This window comes from Rhinoderma darwinii, chromosome 3 (assembly GCF_050947455.1).
Source record: "Rhinoderma darwinii isolate aRhiDar2 chromosome 3, aRhiDar2.hap1, whole genome shotgun sequence".
NCBI lineage: Eukaryota > Metazoa > Chordata > Amphibia > Anura > Rhinodermatidae > Rhinoderma > Rhinoderma darwinii.
In genome coordinates this window covers 25582827-25599373 of record NC_134689.1, presented here as the reverse complement: position 1 = coordinate 25599373, position 16547 = coordinate 25582827, and the positions used below count along the sequence as shown (strand labels likewise).

The 16547-nt window shown below is 40.3% G+C and overlaps 1 protein-coding gene across 1 annotated transcript; it reads left to right on the top strand.

The window, feature by feature from the left end:
• The first annotated feature begins 591 nt into the window (after nt 1–591).
• On the top strand, nt 592–16465 carry GPX3 (glutathione peroxidase 3). The gene is made up of 5 exons (XM_075856149.1): nt 592–780; nt 7914–8067; nt 13054–13171; nt 13381–13480; nt 15893–16465. The coding sequence occupies exons 1-5, from the start codon at nt 694–696 to the stop codon at nt 16133–16135; spliced, it is 702 nt and encodes a 233-aa protein (XP_075712264.1). The 5' UTR covers nt 592–693; the 3' UTR covers nt 16136–16465.
• The last annotated feature ends 82 nt before the right edge of the window (nt 16466–16547 follow it).

Genomic DNA, 16547 nt, shown 5'->3' with positions numbered 1-16547 from the left:
TGTGCGTATATGTGTGTGTGTGTGTGCGTATATGTTTGTATGTGTGTGTGTGTGTGTGCGTATGTGTGTGTGTGTGTTTGTATATATATGTGTGTGTGTGTGTGTGTGTGTGTTTGTATATGTGTGTGTGTGTGTGTGTGTGTGTGTGTTTGTATATATGTGTGTGTGTTTGTATATATGTGTGTGTGTTTGTATATTTGTGTGTTTGTATATATGTGTGTGTGTGTGTGTGTTTGTATATATATGTGTGTGTGTGTGTGTGTGTTTGTATATATGTGTGTTTGTGTGTGTGCGTGCGTGCGTGTGCGTGTGTGTGCATGTGTGTGTGTGTGTGTTTGTATATATGTGTGTGTGTGTTTGTGTGTGCGTGTGTGTGTGCGTGTGTGTGTGTGTGTGTTTGTATATATGTGTGTGTACATCTGTAAATGTCACTGATATGTTGTGTGCTATAATCTTTCCAGTATGTAGTGTATTGTCACCGTTCTGCCTATGACAACACAGTCATTCACAGGGTTAACAGGTTCTCGGTATCTTATCCCTGTTTTCCTATTGGCCGGCGCTGGCTCAGCCTGGAGTGTTATATTGTGTGATTGCTGGAATGTGTCATTATTCCCGAGTACAGGAACCAGCTCTGCTGCCAGCCGACACTATACACAAGGGAATCTGCCACTGGGGCCACTGCGCTCCCCCAAAATGGGGGCTAAATTTGGATTGTCATGGCTTCTGCCTTGTGTTCTGGCTGCTCTGGTCCAGGCACAAAAGGACAATGACCAGAAGTCGGTAAGGATTTTAAAACCTCCTAATTTTATTATTAAATGACTAGTGTATGTACTGATGTAGCAGTGCTGAGTTTGTCATTTGGTAAATTCATGGCGATATCATTATGTGGTTTTCCATAGGACTGCGGATAAACCTACAGCATTATCTTACATCAATAGGATATCACAATGCACAAAAGAAAGGAAAATTGCACATTCAGCTCTGCTATATCTGCATGGTGCGGTCCAAAGGAAAAATCATCAGTTATTCTTCTTTCTACAGTAATACATATTGAAGAATATACAATAGATGATGCAGCATTTTAATGCTAATTTTCTGTAAATTTTTATGTTACTATATATCAAATGTACAAATACTGTTAAAAGACAGACATCAGAGAGGTGGTCTCATCACAGACCCCCAAACAGCTGATTTGGTCAGGGGCGATTTGCAATCGGCTGCTCATTTCTCTCTTGACATCCTTTACAGGAGAATTATAATATTACACGCCGCTATTCAAATTCATGGTTGTCTATTTAACACATGGACGGAGCAGGACCACCAGAGATGAGGCCTGTTAGTAGCTCCCTAAAGGGGGGTCCAAAGCAGGGAACCCCCTTAGTTGGCATCCATGTGCCCTAATAGGGCAGATGGATAGGGGTTGTTGAGTCGTCGAGTAAATAACTCCTATAGAATATAGGTCCGTAGTTATTGCAGACTGTAGTGCCAGAGAGGGGTCGAGTCAAGATCATACTGAAATTTATAGATGAGCAAGGTATGGATAAACCATAATGTATGTTATATCAGGAATGCCGCGATCTGGGGTAAGTACAGACCATCCTGGACCACCAGATTGGGCTAATGACATCACTCGGCCCAGAATGATGACATCACTTAATATGAGACTCCCAGTTAAACATCGTCTACTTTACTGCCAGACTTCAGGCAAGAGTCGAATCCAGGGGAACCCCTACCTCAAAGAAGCTTGGTGTAGGGAGTAGTAGTCCATCCCTACTGTGAAAGTAACGGCTCTTTCTGCTGCTTTCTTCTGGGGTATTGGGGCAAAACGAGCCAATGTATTTGCAGACCTTCAACATGAACCACCATCATAACGACAAAACTATTCAAAAAAGTTGCATTGAATTTCATCTTTTTATTTCAGTGGCCAACAAAAATTCTATCTATCTAACCAAAGAAATAGGCAGCACTCCGTAGTTCAAGTGAAAAAATAAGGGGGTACTTTATTACCCTTGGTGCAAAATTTCAGCTCCTTTCTCTGGAGCCTTTCTCACGCAGAAAGGCTCCAGAGCAAGGAGCTGAAACGTTACACCAAGGGTAATAAAGTACCCCCTAATTTATTTATTTTTTGACAAATTGTTTATTGAAATTTTTCAATGTTATACAAAAGTAAAGAAGATTACGGAAGTGTACAAAAGCATAAAATCATAAAAGCTTAGGGGGTCAAAAATGATGTACACATATGCATATAAAGGACAAGAGATACACAATTATATAGAAATAGCATTGCTAAATGGTAATATAGTCAAAATTAGTGAAGTCCACAGGAACGTAAGGCATGACCTCCAATAAGATAGTTTCGCCGGGTTACAGACATCCCCCCCCCCTTATTTTTTCACTTGAACTACGGAGTGCTGCCTATTTATTTGGTTATACAAACGGGACGAGGATCTGTTCCCCAGGGCCTGCACTGCATCTATCTATCTATCTATCTATCTATCTATCTATCTATCTATCTATCTATCTATCTATCATTTATCTCATATCTATCTATCTATCTATCTATCTATCTATCTATCTATCTATCTATCTATCTATCTATCTATCTATCTATCATTTATCTCATATCTATCTATCTATCTATCTATCTATCTATCTATCTATCTATCTATCTATCTATCTATCTATCTATCATTTATCTCATATCTATCTATCTATCTATCTATCTATCTATCTATCTATCTATCTATCTATCTATCTATCTATCTATCTATCATTTATCTCATATCTATCTATCTATCTATCTATCTATCTATCTATCTATCTATCTATCTATCTATCTATCTATCTATCATTTATCTAATATTTATTTCTAATCAATGTATCTATCTATTTTGAAACGTAAAGAAAAGACAAAATCTAATCTATCTATCTATCTATCTATCTATCTATCTATCTATCTATCTATCTATCTATCTATCTATCTATCTATCTATCATTTATCTCATATCTATCTATCTATCTATCTATCTATCTATCTATCTATCTATCTATCTATCTATCTATAATTTATCTCATATCTATCTATCTATCTATCTATCTATCTATCTATCTATCTATCTATCTATCTATCTATCTATCTATCTATCTATCTATCTATCTATCTATCTATCATTTATCTCATATCTATCTATCTATCTATCTATCTATCTATCTATCTATCTATCTATCTATCTATCTATCTATCTATCTATCTATCATTTATCTCATATCTATCTATCTATCTATCTATCTATCTATCTATCTATCTATCTATCTATCTATCTATCTATCTATCTATCTATCTATCTATCTATCTATCTATCTCATATCTATCTATCTCATATCTATCTATCTATCTATCTATCTATCTATCTATCTATCTATCTATCTATCTATCTATCTATCTATCTATCTATCTATCTATTTTGAAACTTAAAGAAAAGACAAAATCACTATATGTAACTGATTAAATCTGGAAAAACAGGAAGCCCCGTAACCACAAGCCCCTGGTCTCAGCAGAGTATTTGTCAGAGCAGGTTGCGGCGGTCTCTGGAGGTTTCTGTTCAGGTCAGCAGGTTGTGCCGTGTAGCATTTGTCTCCTCCACACAGGATCGGGGGTGGCTGTTTCTTTGCACAAATCCCTAATTACATTTTCCAGTTAATAGCTTTTTACGGGGCGGTAGAATTATTATCATTCTCTTTCTCTGAAAAGCGTGCTCTCACGATTTTCTTCACCCCTGTCGTGTCCTTAATCCTAGACTGCACTCAGCATTGATATTGCACATTATTTAAAGTGAACCTGCCCTTGTTTGTCTGCTTTCAGTACCATGGTCCAGCAGGACCGAATCATATCTAACAGAGTTTCTGCACTACGGACGAGGGGAACGATCACTGGTTGATTCATATCGCCTACATGCCAATTTACAATCCTAGTAGTATTGAACCAAAAATCTTATGTGGTCATTGCAATAGTATTCATTGCTGCAAAATAAAGGACATTTTCTCCCCGACAGCCCCACTCACATATGTCCTCAATCAGTGGCCCATGGTGGGTTGGGGCCTATCACAGAACTGCTCCCCCTGCTTCCTGTCAAACAACCAGGAGCTCACTGCATACAAATTTATACAGCTCTCCTTAAATTCAATACTAGCTACATTAATCCATATGAAGTTAGCCCCCCCTAGTGGTGGCGGTAGGTATCCAGAATTTAAAAATTTAAGGGAGTTGTTCAGGACTTTGAAAAAACGGTCTGGTTTTCTCTTGCCATGGGCGGTGTCTGGTATAGAAGCTCGTTGTCACGTCACTTGCATTGATCTCATTGGATTTCTTGGACTGTCTATTAGGTCAGTATGGACTTATAATAATAAAAAAAAGTGGTTTTGAACAGGTAACCCCTATTAGTAGACTAGTTTTAAGTGTATATGTTACTAAACGGCAGATATGTACAAGTTGTAACACATGCCGGGTAATTCCATTTTTGTGACACACCTCAATATTTCAATGATGGCGATCTGGAGGGTGATGAGAAACTCAACTGTCATGCACACAATTGTTATTTATTATACTTATTATATGTGTGCCTACCTTCGAACATTCAGCAATATGTGGGATGCACAGGTATATGGGGCACATGGATCTCACTGCGGAATTTTTTTTAGAAGACCCCTTAATTAACCACTAATTTACTCACTTGCTGTTCTAAACTCTTCTGCCCAAAAAATAAATACTGCCCCCTTCACAGCCATAATAACTGTGATTGTGTATACAATATAGACAGAGGATGTGGCTGCTATTGGGCCCTTGGAGAGAGGGGGCCCAACTCTGGTTGCTGCCATTCTTTTTTCTTATGGATGGTAAGAACATATACAGGATTCCCATCTCCAGAAATACTGCATTGTTATGTAAATGTTCATGTAAAGGGCATGGAGGGGTCAGCCCCATAATGGGGGGGGGGGGCCTTATTTCCTTAAATTAACACTAAAGGACAATGTTTAGAATCCAGAACAATCCCACTGGATTTAGGACACTTGGGTGATACACTATATCATGGATACAAGTATTGGGACACCTACCCATTACACCTACAGGAGCTTTTATAACATCCCATTCAACATTCACAGGCCTTAATATGGAATTGGTCTCTACTGTGCAGCTAAAAGAGCTCCCACTCTTCTGGGAAGACTTTCTACAAGAAATATTTGCCCATTCATCCAGAAGATCATTTGTGAGGTCAGACGCTGATGTTGGAGGAGGGGGCCGGGCTCACAATCTCTGTTGTAGTTCATCCCAAAGGTGTTGGATGGGGTTGAGGTCAGGGCTCTGTGCGGCCGGTCAAGTTCTTCCACATCAAATTCCCCCCACCATGTCTTTATGGACCTTGTGCACTGGGCACCGTCATGCTGGAGCAGAAAAGAACCGAACCCCAAACTGTTCCCACAATGTTGGAAGCTACAATTTTCCAAAATGTCTTGGTCTGCTGAGCATTAAGATTTCCCTTCACTGGAACTAATGGGCCTAGGCCGACCCCTGAAAAACAACCCCATAGCATTACCCCCTCCTCCACCAAACTTTTGAGTTGCTGTGGTTCCTAAACACTTCCACTTTACAACAATACAACTCACAGTTAATTGTGGAATATCTAGGACGTAAAAAATTTCATGAACTGACTTTACAACGGTGGCGTCCTATTACAGGACCACGCTGGTATTCAGTGATCTCTTTAGAACGATCCATTCTATCACAAATGTTTGTAAAGGCGACTGCACGGCGAGGTGCTGGATATTATACACCTGTGGCAATGGGACTGAAACACCTGAATTCAATGATTAAGTGGCGTGTCCCATTACTTTTGTCCATGTAGTGTATATCTGCATCCTCATCACATTACATCTAATGTTTCGTTACCATCTCTTATACCATTTTTTTTTTCAGAACAATGTCATGTAGATTTTACAACATTGACTTCATATTGGGAGTTGTGTGTAAAATCTGTCCCCACTTCGCCATACACCAATTGCAATTCTCTAGAAGGGGATGAGAGTATTTTTTTTTGTGGTCACAAAAGTTGGGGAAAAGTATTCTAAGAATTATAAATAAAAAACTATATAAATAATATACAACGTGCAGCGAAAAAATTAAGAGGAGTAGCTAGGGGGAGCTGCAGGGGCATGTGCCCTGGCCGCTGAGCGCCAAGGGGGTGACAATAAGTCACTTTGCAATGGCCAGGGTATTAAGATACAGGCTAGGAAAACAAACTGAACCTTTGCCCCGGGTGAAGGAAAGCCTAGCTACAGCTCAGTTGTAAAAAAATTTTTTACAAAAAACAGCACATCCCCCCCTCTGTTATCCAGTCCATGTTAGTCCCTGCCAGTGACATTGTTCGTCAGCACACATTTGGCGGTGACGGCAGCGCTGAGTGTCAGTACCCACTGATAACACGACATCATTCCTTAGAGCATGTCCTAATAATAACTATAATATAGGACATCATTCTGCTGGGATTAGATGTGCCTGGAACTCAGGGCTGTTTGTCTGTGATAAAACTCATCCTGACGACATTAATATGCAACCCTGGCTTCACGTACAGAGTGAAACTCCGACATCACCGGCCTCCCTGACACATAATATTACAAGTCATGCGACTGTACAGCTTAGAGCAAACCTATCATTATAGAAAAGAAAAACCATATATATCAGTAGTACATGAGCATATATGAAGCTTTGTAGTATATACTATCATAGGGACGGGGCATCTTCCCCACCATCCAGCAGTTTATAATTCCCCTTCCTTTGCCTGTAGACTCCCTGTAAATCCTCCTCATCCACTAAAATATCCATCTAGAGTAGTGCGGTAATACAGTAATATACAGTCAGTGCGGCCAGCGTCAGACTGTGTGTCAGAATGGTAACGCCCAGTTGTCAATTTATTTATACATTTCCAGGAGGAAGAACAGAGGCATTTAAAGTAATTACTAAAACAGAGTATTTCGTATTTCAAGTGTTTACTAAAACAGATATGTCAGGAGGGCCAACAGGTCTCTTTAAAGAGGATCGGTCACTATTTTCGTAATGCCCCATCTCCTCGCTAATCTAATAGGCGCTGTCACACTGATAATACTAGTGAAAATTGTGTCCGAAAATGTTTTTATTTTAAAAGTTATGAGCTTTTTTCTAAATATGCAAATGACAAATGAGCGTCAACACCAGCGATTCTCCTGAGGTGGAGCCTCCTCACAGCCTCTGACGCTGTCCTATCAGCATGAAGCTGCTTCACACAGTGTGAGAGACTGAGGCTGGAGGGAAGGGGGATCACTTCAAATAGCCATATCTCGGGCTGTGGACCACCTAGAATGGTGCTTCTGGCGGCATATGAAAGATGAGACTCTAATCTTTCATATGACACCAGGATCACAGTGAGACATCTGGAGATATCACCAGAAGCTGTATGCTGATTGGACAGCGTCATACAAAAGACATTACACTGCCCAGAGTGAAAAGAAAGAGTCACCTCCTATTTGGCTATTAGAGCCACATTAACATATTTATAAAAATGCAAATAATAAAGGTTTTTGAAAACAAATCACACTGTTGTTATCAGCACCATAGCACCTATTAGATTAGTTAGGAGATAGGGAATTAATAAACAAGCGCAAGATCCTCTTTAACCCCTTGCTGCTGCAGCCATTTTTCATTTTTTCATTTTAGTTTTTCCTTCTAACCTTCCAAAGGCCATAACTTTTTAATTTTTCTGTCAACAGCTGTATGAGGGCTTGTTTTTGCGGGAAAGGTTGTAGGTTTTTATGACAAGATTTATTGTACCATATAAAGTTCTGCTATACTTGGTCCTAATTTTTATGATTTTTCTTTGTCTTAGGTTGACTGCTACAATTCTGTCACTGGAACGATCTACGATTATGCGGCGCTCACTCTAGAAGGGAGTCGGCTTGTCCCCTTTAAACAGTATGAGGGGAAGACAATCCTGATTGTGAATGTGGCTACATACTGAGGGCTCACCATGCAGTATCTAGGTACGACACGAAAATGGAGGCTCATTGACTCGAATTATAAGGGATATTTGCGATAACCGATATACGTTTCATAAGTTGGTGAGATCTGTAGGGGAAGTTGATCAATATCTATCATGTGCCATCTTTAATAATGCCCTGAGACTTATCTCTATGTCTACTGTATGTCCGAATCCACCAGATTGGAACTGCACTTACTGAGTGTCTCTTTTCTCTGTATAATATAGGAGGGTCCTGTGTGGGAGACCCCCCTTCTTTGACAACCATATGCAATAATAGGGCATACGGACAGGGGTTGTCTAAAAAGCTGTGGAACAACTGATAAGCAGCAAAATTAAGGCTTGGACCAAAAAATAACAAGATGATCAATAAAAAGTGACCACCAAAAATACATATTTTAATAGAATTATTATATGTTTATATTTCCTATGGCAACCAGGGTACAGCTCAGGCAGGGCCAGATCATGGTTGGTGATGGGCCCCTTGGCAAAGAAATTGGTGGCGGCTACACTTACATCTTATCGGTGCCATTCAGCAGTAGATGCACCGCACTAACATCCAATTCCAACTGACTGGCGTTCCCCAATTGAGCCTCTGAATATGGATGCCCATTTCTTGGCAGGGTAGGGGAGGCTACTAAGTAGAGGAGGTCCGCAGGCAATGGCCTCTCCTGTCCTCCCTATAATCCAACCCTGATTCAGGGTACATTATTGATACATGAGGCACAATATTTCTCCATATCATATATAAATGCAAGAAAAAGTATGTGATCCCTTTGGAATTACCTGGATTTCTGCAATGATTATGGAGAAAATGTCGTCAGATTGTCATCTAAGTCACAATTATAGACCAACACAATCTAACTAAACTAATACACATAAACACTTGTACTATTCATGTCTTTTATTGAGCACATTCAGTAAACTTCCACAGAGAGAAAAAGGTTGTTAAAACTTGAATTTAATAACCTGTAGATCCCCCTTTAGCAGCGGTCACCTCCTCCAAATATTTCCTGTAGCTGCAAATCAGATTTGCAGAACGTTGAGGAGGAATTTTGGACCATTCCTTCTTGCAAATGTGTTTCAGTTCATGAATATTTCTGGGATGTCTTGCGTGCACAGCCGTCTTCAGGTCACGCCGCAGCATCTCCATAGGGTTAAGGTCAGAACTCGGACTTGGCCTTTCCAAAACACAAATCTTCTTTTCAAGCCATTCTTTATTTGATTTACTTGTGTGCTTCGGGTCATTGTCTTGTTGCATCATCCAACATCTCTTCAGCTTGAGGTCAAGAACTGCTGCCCTCACATTCTCCTGTAAAATGTTTTGCTACACCTCTGAATACATTGTTTCCTCAATGATCTCAAGATGTCCAGGCCCTGAGGCAGCAAAGCCGCCCCAAACCATGTCACTCCCTCCACCATGCATCAGTTGGGATGAGGTTTTGGTGTGAGGTTCTTTTTCCTGATAACATAGCGCTGTGCACTTGTGCTAAAAAGTTCCACTTTTGACTCATCTGTCCATACAATATTTTCCCACAAGCATTGTGGAACATCGAGGTGGTCTCTGGCAAACTTGAGACGGGCCGTAATGTTTTATTTGGACAGCAGCGGCTTCCTTTGTGGTGTCCTTCCATGAACACCGTTCTTGTTCAGTGTTTTTCTATTAGTTGACACATGAAGAGGCTTTTGCAGTTTGTAGAGTCTTCAGTAGGTCTTTTGCGGTTACCCTCGGGTTCTTTCTCACCATTTTTAAGATTGTCCGTTGTGCTCTTGGAGTCATCTTACCAGGATGTCCACTCCTAGGGAGAGTAGCAACAGTCCTGAATTCTCTCCATTTGTCAACAGTTTGTCTTGATTGATATACACCTAGGTCTATAGCAAAGCTTTTGTAGCCTTTTTCAGCTTTATGCATCTCTTTAAAGAGGCTCTGTCACCAGATTTTGCAACCCCTATCTGCTATTGCAGCAGATTGGCGCTGCAATGTAGATAAGAGTAACGTTTTTATTTTTAAAAAACGAGCATTTTTGGCCAAGTTATGACCATTTTTATATTTATGCAAATGAGGCTTGCTAAAGTCCAACTGGGCGTGTTTAAAGTAAAAGTACAACTGGGCGTGTCTTATGTGTGTACATCGGGGCGTTTTTACTTCTTTTACTAGCTGGGCGCCAGCTTCTGGCAGTGCAGACACAGCGTGTTCTCGAGAGATCACGCTGTGACGTCACTCACTTCCTGCCCCAGGTCCTGCATCGTGTCCGATGAGCGAGGACACATCGGCACCAGAGGCTACAGTTGATTCTGCAGCAGCATCAGCGTTTGCAGGTAAGTCAATGTAGCTACTTACCTGCAAACGCTGATGCTGCTGCAGAATCAACTGTAGCCTCTGGTGCCGATGTGGCCGACACGATGCAGGACCAGGGGCAGGAAGTGAGTGACGTCACAGCGTGATCTCTCGATAACACGCTGTGTGTCTGCACTGCCAGAAGCTGGGTGTTAACAAACAGAAGTGGATGATGCTGATTCGTCAGCATCATACACTCCCATTCCTAACGCCCAGCTAGTAAAAGAAGTAAAAACGCCCCGATGTACGCACATAATACACGCCCAGTTGTACTTTTACTGTAAACACGCCCAGTTGTACTTTTGCAAGCCTCATTTGCATAAATACAAAAATGGTCATAACTTGGCCAAAAATACTTGTTTTTTAAAAATAAAAACGTTACTGTAATCTACATTGCAGCGCCGATCTGCTGCAATAGCAGATAGGGGTTGCAAAATCTGGTGACAGAGCCTCTTTAACACGTTTTCTGAGGTCTTCTGAAAATTGTTTGCCTCGAGACAAGGTTCACACTTACTAATCTTTTTTGAGAAGAACATATTTGTCAGTAACCAGGCTTTGTGTGCCTTTATTTAATGGGCAAAGCACCTGTGAAACCCACACTTCCAAATTCATCTCCTTAATTGACACACCTTTTTCCAATTAGCTCTTGGAGTAGTCATTAACACAGAGATTCATTTACTTTTTCTCCCTGCACTGTGTATTATTACTCAATGTGCTCAATAAAAGACATGAACAGTAAAACTGTTTGTGTCATTAGTTTAGTTCGATTGTGTTTGTTCAGAATTGCGACAATCAGACCACATTTTATTAGTAATCAATGCAGAAATCCAGGTAATTCTAAAAGATTAACTTCCTTTTCTTGCAACTGTGGAGTTGGTTAGCAACAAGTGGTTAAAAAACAAATTCTAAATATAACGCCTGTTTTCTCAGCGTGAACTTATTGGATCGAGTGTGTTATTTGTTTAATTTAGTTTTCATTAATATTAGTATTCTAAAAAGTAAAAATGTTTAACAAGTTAATATTGGACAGTATTGGGTCAATAGGTTCCTTGTAGCTGAAGTGCAGTTATGAGAAAAGCCTTTTGTGTTTCCTCTCAATTATGTCTAAATAATGTAACAAATGTTATCAAAATTCGATGATGATGAGAATGCAGGAGAACTAAGGACGAGATATGAAGACGGAGCAAAAGACATGTAGCATTCGGTAAAGGATAAGGCAAGACACCTTAGATTCATCCATGTTTCAGTCAACCCTAATCTCATGTTCATCCCAATACAACGTTCCTCTGGTATCCATGGACATAAATATAGTCATAGCGGCTGTTATGGGGCCCATAGTCTAAAGAGATCCTACTCAAGTGCAGGAACAATTCCCTTTTTTGTGACGGTTATGGCTTTCTTTAACACTATTTTTATTAAAGGTTTTTTCAAAGTTATACAAAAATAAACAAGACATTAACATTGGAAATATTGAATTTTTTTTTTTTTTTACAAATTTATGAGATCGCAAAAAGCATAAAGATTTAAAGTTAATCTAATAGTCAGTATACACATACATGTATTAGAAACATACTGGGTACATAATAAGATAATCATAGTGTCGTTAATTAATAATGTAACCAGAGTTGAACTTCCATAAGTATAATTTTTACTATTTTACACCTTTTCCATATCTGCCACTATGGGAGTCGTTCTTTATGTTTTTATGTATTGCCATCTCTTGTTTGCTAAAAACTAAGTGGTATTTCCCCTTCCTGACTTTGCTATGGGGCCCGCTTTAGTTACGCACCTGCTGGCATCTAAAGATATTCTACTTTTCAACATATTTGTACGGATGTATGGCAAGGTAACATTTATTATTTTTTTCTAAAATAACCTGTTAGGGTAGAAAATAATGATTTAATAAGAGCGGAAGGTGTTACCCACTCAGGACCCTCATCTATTACCTAGAGGGAAGAGCAGAACACAATACGACTATTAATTACGAGGACAGTCCATTGTTTTTTTGGAAACTATGCAATACTCCATTGCCCCGTGGTGGTACTGCAGGTGAATTAAATACCCTGTGATCATTGGGGGCTCTTCTAATAAACATTGATTGGCATGCGCTATATATATATATATATATATATATATATATATATATATATATATATGGGCTCATTTTCATGGTTGTATCAGAGACTTCGCTTCAGAATTCAGTATTTTAGTTCCTATAAAGGATGGCAGATATTTTTACAGTTCTGAATGCAAATGTGCACCCCCTTTAGATATCAAATAATGCTTTTAGACTTGCTGTATAAGGCTGGGTTCACACGAGTATGTTACGTCCGTAATGGACGGAACGTATTTCGTCCGCAAGTCCCGGACCGAACACAGTGCAGGGAGCCGGGCTCCTAGCATCATATTTATGTACGACGCTAGGAGTCCGTGCCTCGCTGCGGGACAACTGTCCCGTACTGTAATCATGTTTTCAGTACGGGACAGTAGTTACACGGAGAGGCAGGGACACCTAGCATCGTACATAACTATGATGCTAGGAGCCCGACTCCCTGCAGTGTGTTCGATCCGGGACTTGCGGCCGAAATACGTTCCGTCCATTACGGACGTAACATGCTCGTGTGAACCCAGCCTTACACGTGTCATTTTCAGAACTGAATGCACTACAACAAGAACTTGGATCCAATAGTTTGGTCATCTTGGGGTTTCCTTGCAATCAATTTGGTCTACAAGAACCTGGAAGTAATGAAGAAATTCCTCTAGGATTGAAGTGAGTATAAAACAACGCAGATGGGGTTAAAGAAAACTTTAAATAAGTTTTGGATATGAAGAAGCAAGTGTAAGGTTTAAGACAGTGGTCACACGGGGAGTTGTAGTTTAATGGCTAGAGAGCTAAAGATTGTAGACCACTGGTCTAAGGATTTCAAGTCGTACTGTGAACTTATAGAACATTACAATTATTTTCTTTATTTCCTACAGATATGTACGTCCTGGCAATGGCTTCACTCCAAATTTCCAGCTATTTGAAAAAGGAGATGTCAATGGGAAGAAGGAGCAGAAAGTATTTACCTTCTTAAAGGTATCGAGAACGTTCCACTTTTGAACACATCTCGCTTAGGTTCAGGTGTCTGACAGTTGCTTTTCTCTATACCTATTGAAATCCTCGGCTGATGCGATTGTGTATATTTATGGATGACTTGGGCATGATAGTTGCAGAGTATCTGTGACCGATGGAGCAAACAAAAGTTAATAAAAAAACAGAAACGGTAACTGAACATGAGAAACTCGGTCCGGAGAGAAAATGGAGTATCTAATCTTAGTAAACAACTACGAACCTGCCTATTAAATATCTAAAAAACCCATCCTTAACGAACCCCTGAAATACAGTTGGAGCATTACAAAGACGGAAAGGCATCACCAGGTTTTCATAATGTTCCTCTAGGGTATTTTATCCCTATATTTTACCCTGATCAAGTTATGAGATCCCCTTAAATCAAAGCCTGGCGCTGAGGAACAGGCGGATTGAAAATGCACCCCTTGGGCAGATAGGAACAAGGCACCAAATTAATAGGGCAGAGAAGACATCAGAAAAATCCTCTAAGTCAGTGGTTCCCAAGCTTTTCTATGCCCCGCACCCCTAGGAAACATTTGATTAATGGTCACACACCCAACAAAAGTAATAAGACGTTTAAAAGATGAAGTCGAATTTCTGATTTTTGAACCACATGCAATACTGCGAACAAATTGAACTTTTAAGCTTTTAAAATGCTAATATAAATTGAGCAATTAGATTCACATTTTTTACAGGAGTGGAGTTGATATCTCGACTCCCCACAATAGACGCAAAGTCCATGCTTTCTCCGGTGGTTTCTCCATTCACGGGCAGACCGCATGACACCAACTTGCATTGGTTCATCATGAAATGACATAACCGCCTCTATCTTGTTTGTGGGATGTAGGCTGGTAGGCCACTCTGAGTCACGCGAACACAGGCGTCTATTCAGTTAGATCGAGAGTCATGGCCGACTCCACTGTAGCAGGAGGAGGATAATGAACAATCGCATCTGAGATGGTCTTCGTTAACCCTAAGCGAAATATACAGAGGGACAGCTTTTTCATTTTAACTCGTTGGCGCACTGCATAAACTCATAAACTTAGTGCAGTATTCTACAGCTGGACTATTACCTTGTCTTATAGATCATTTTTTGCCCTCTCGCTACTGCAACACAGTCAGAGTTGTCGTAGAGTAGGCCAAGTGCCATGAAAAAGGTGTCCATAGAAGACAACACAGGAGAGTCAGGAGACAGAGAAAATGAGGGTCTCAGGGTCATACTGTAGAAGGGAAATAACTACGCCTATCCACTGAGCCTTGGAACTTGAAGACCTAGGCCTAAAATATAGCCCTATCTAAAAGTGGTCAATTATTTTTGGTTGGCGGAGAACCGATCAGAGAGATTAACCTTCGGATATGGCATAGGGGGAGCAACTACAGATGCCTGAGCATCCTGCGTCTGTATACGAATGGCAAGGTAAAAGCGAAGTAAGGCCTTGCATTTGATCAACTACTAAAGTCGATCCATAGTAATTTTATTTGGCCAGTTATTCTGTAATGTTACTGTATAATATTACGGTCTAGCAATAGCGCTTCCACAGTCAGTCTTGGCAATGGCTACTTTGTTTAGCAAAGTCTATGGGACCGCTAGTTATCACCCTTTACCCTAGTACAGAGGTCTGGTCTTCGCTGCAAAAAATCCCCAGGTCTCGTCTGCAGACTAGCTGCTGAAGGAGTAAACCGGTAAGAGTAAACCAAACCAGCAAAAACAGTAATCAGTTTTTTTTCCTCTCAGCATTGCACTAGCGACGTTATAAAGTAATACAGCTTGAGCAAACCTATTGGGCAGTGGGGTTATAGGCCCATAGATTTAAGTCTCACCAGGGCAACCTTCATGGACCTTTAATGTTCTTCCCAAGGGTTTTACTAGTCATACGTCAGTGGCATCTTGTGTTTTCTAGGGTGTATGTAAGGTTTGGATTTTCATCAATTTTTTTTACATAAACAGGAATGGATACCATGGTGGAAGGAAGGCAACCTTTCCCACATTAAACATTTTCTTCTGGGATCCAATCCCCACTTTATATTTAACAAAGAAAGGAGAAATATGAACCAATTGTGAACATATGTCACCCTTACGTTTCTGGCCTCCATGCCTGTTCCACGACACTTGAGCCAATTACCCAACTCTTGTTACCAATACAGGGGAGTCCTACACAGGTTCACACCACACAATAGCAAAGGCAATGGGACAAACTAAGCCTTGGTCCCATACTACCCTGAAATACCCTTGTTTAATAGACTACTAGCAGGTGCGTGTTCGAATGTAAGCCCCAGGACTAGCATAAGTGAAACCTCTGTACAGCACTGCATGTGACATTGGCAACATGTGTATAACAAGACAAAAATATAATAAACTTGCCATTTTATTTTTCTCAGAACTCCTGCCCCCCTGTTGGTGAGGTCTTAGGAAACCCAGTAAATCGCCTCTTCTGGGATCTCCTCAAAGTCAATGATATCAAGTGGAACTTTGAGAAATTCCTTGTGGGACCTGATGGACGTGCCGTGAAACGATGGCATCCCCGAACACCAGTCACTCAAGTCAGGAGAGATGTAATCAGCTACATGAAATCACAGACGGGACTTGAAAGGATTATAATGATGGAAAGAGAGGAGCAGTAGTCTCATTCTTGTTTAATGTTACGGAGCTTGTTTATATATATAGATATCTATTTTTGTGCTGTTTTGTGCCAAGTTTTTGAGCAGTCGGTAGTAGACAGAAGGTATTCTGGAGAGGCTATCTGTATGAAAGATAGGTCAGAAAGCACACACGTGTGGGATCTATCTAGAAACCAGAGTATTGGTAGATTGCTGTTCAGTGCATTCCGGCAACTCTACCAATCTGGGATGGACTCTCTAGGTCAACCTGAGGTCTTCTTCTAGCTGTTGAGCTCAATGGTGAAGCTTTATCTGTGCTGGTACTCAATAAACACTGTCTGTGTTCAGATACAACTTCTTAACGTCTTGCATGGCTTGGTGAAAAATAATGTTATGGGTAGAGGGTGGTAAGAAGGATTACAACTCCATGTCCTTC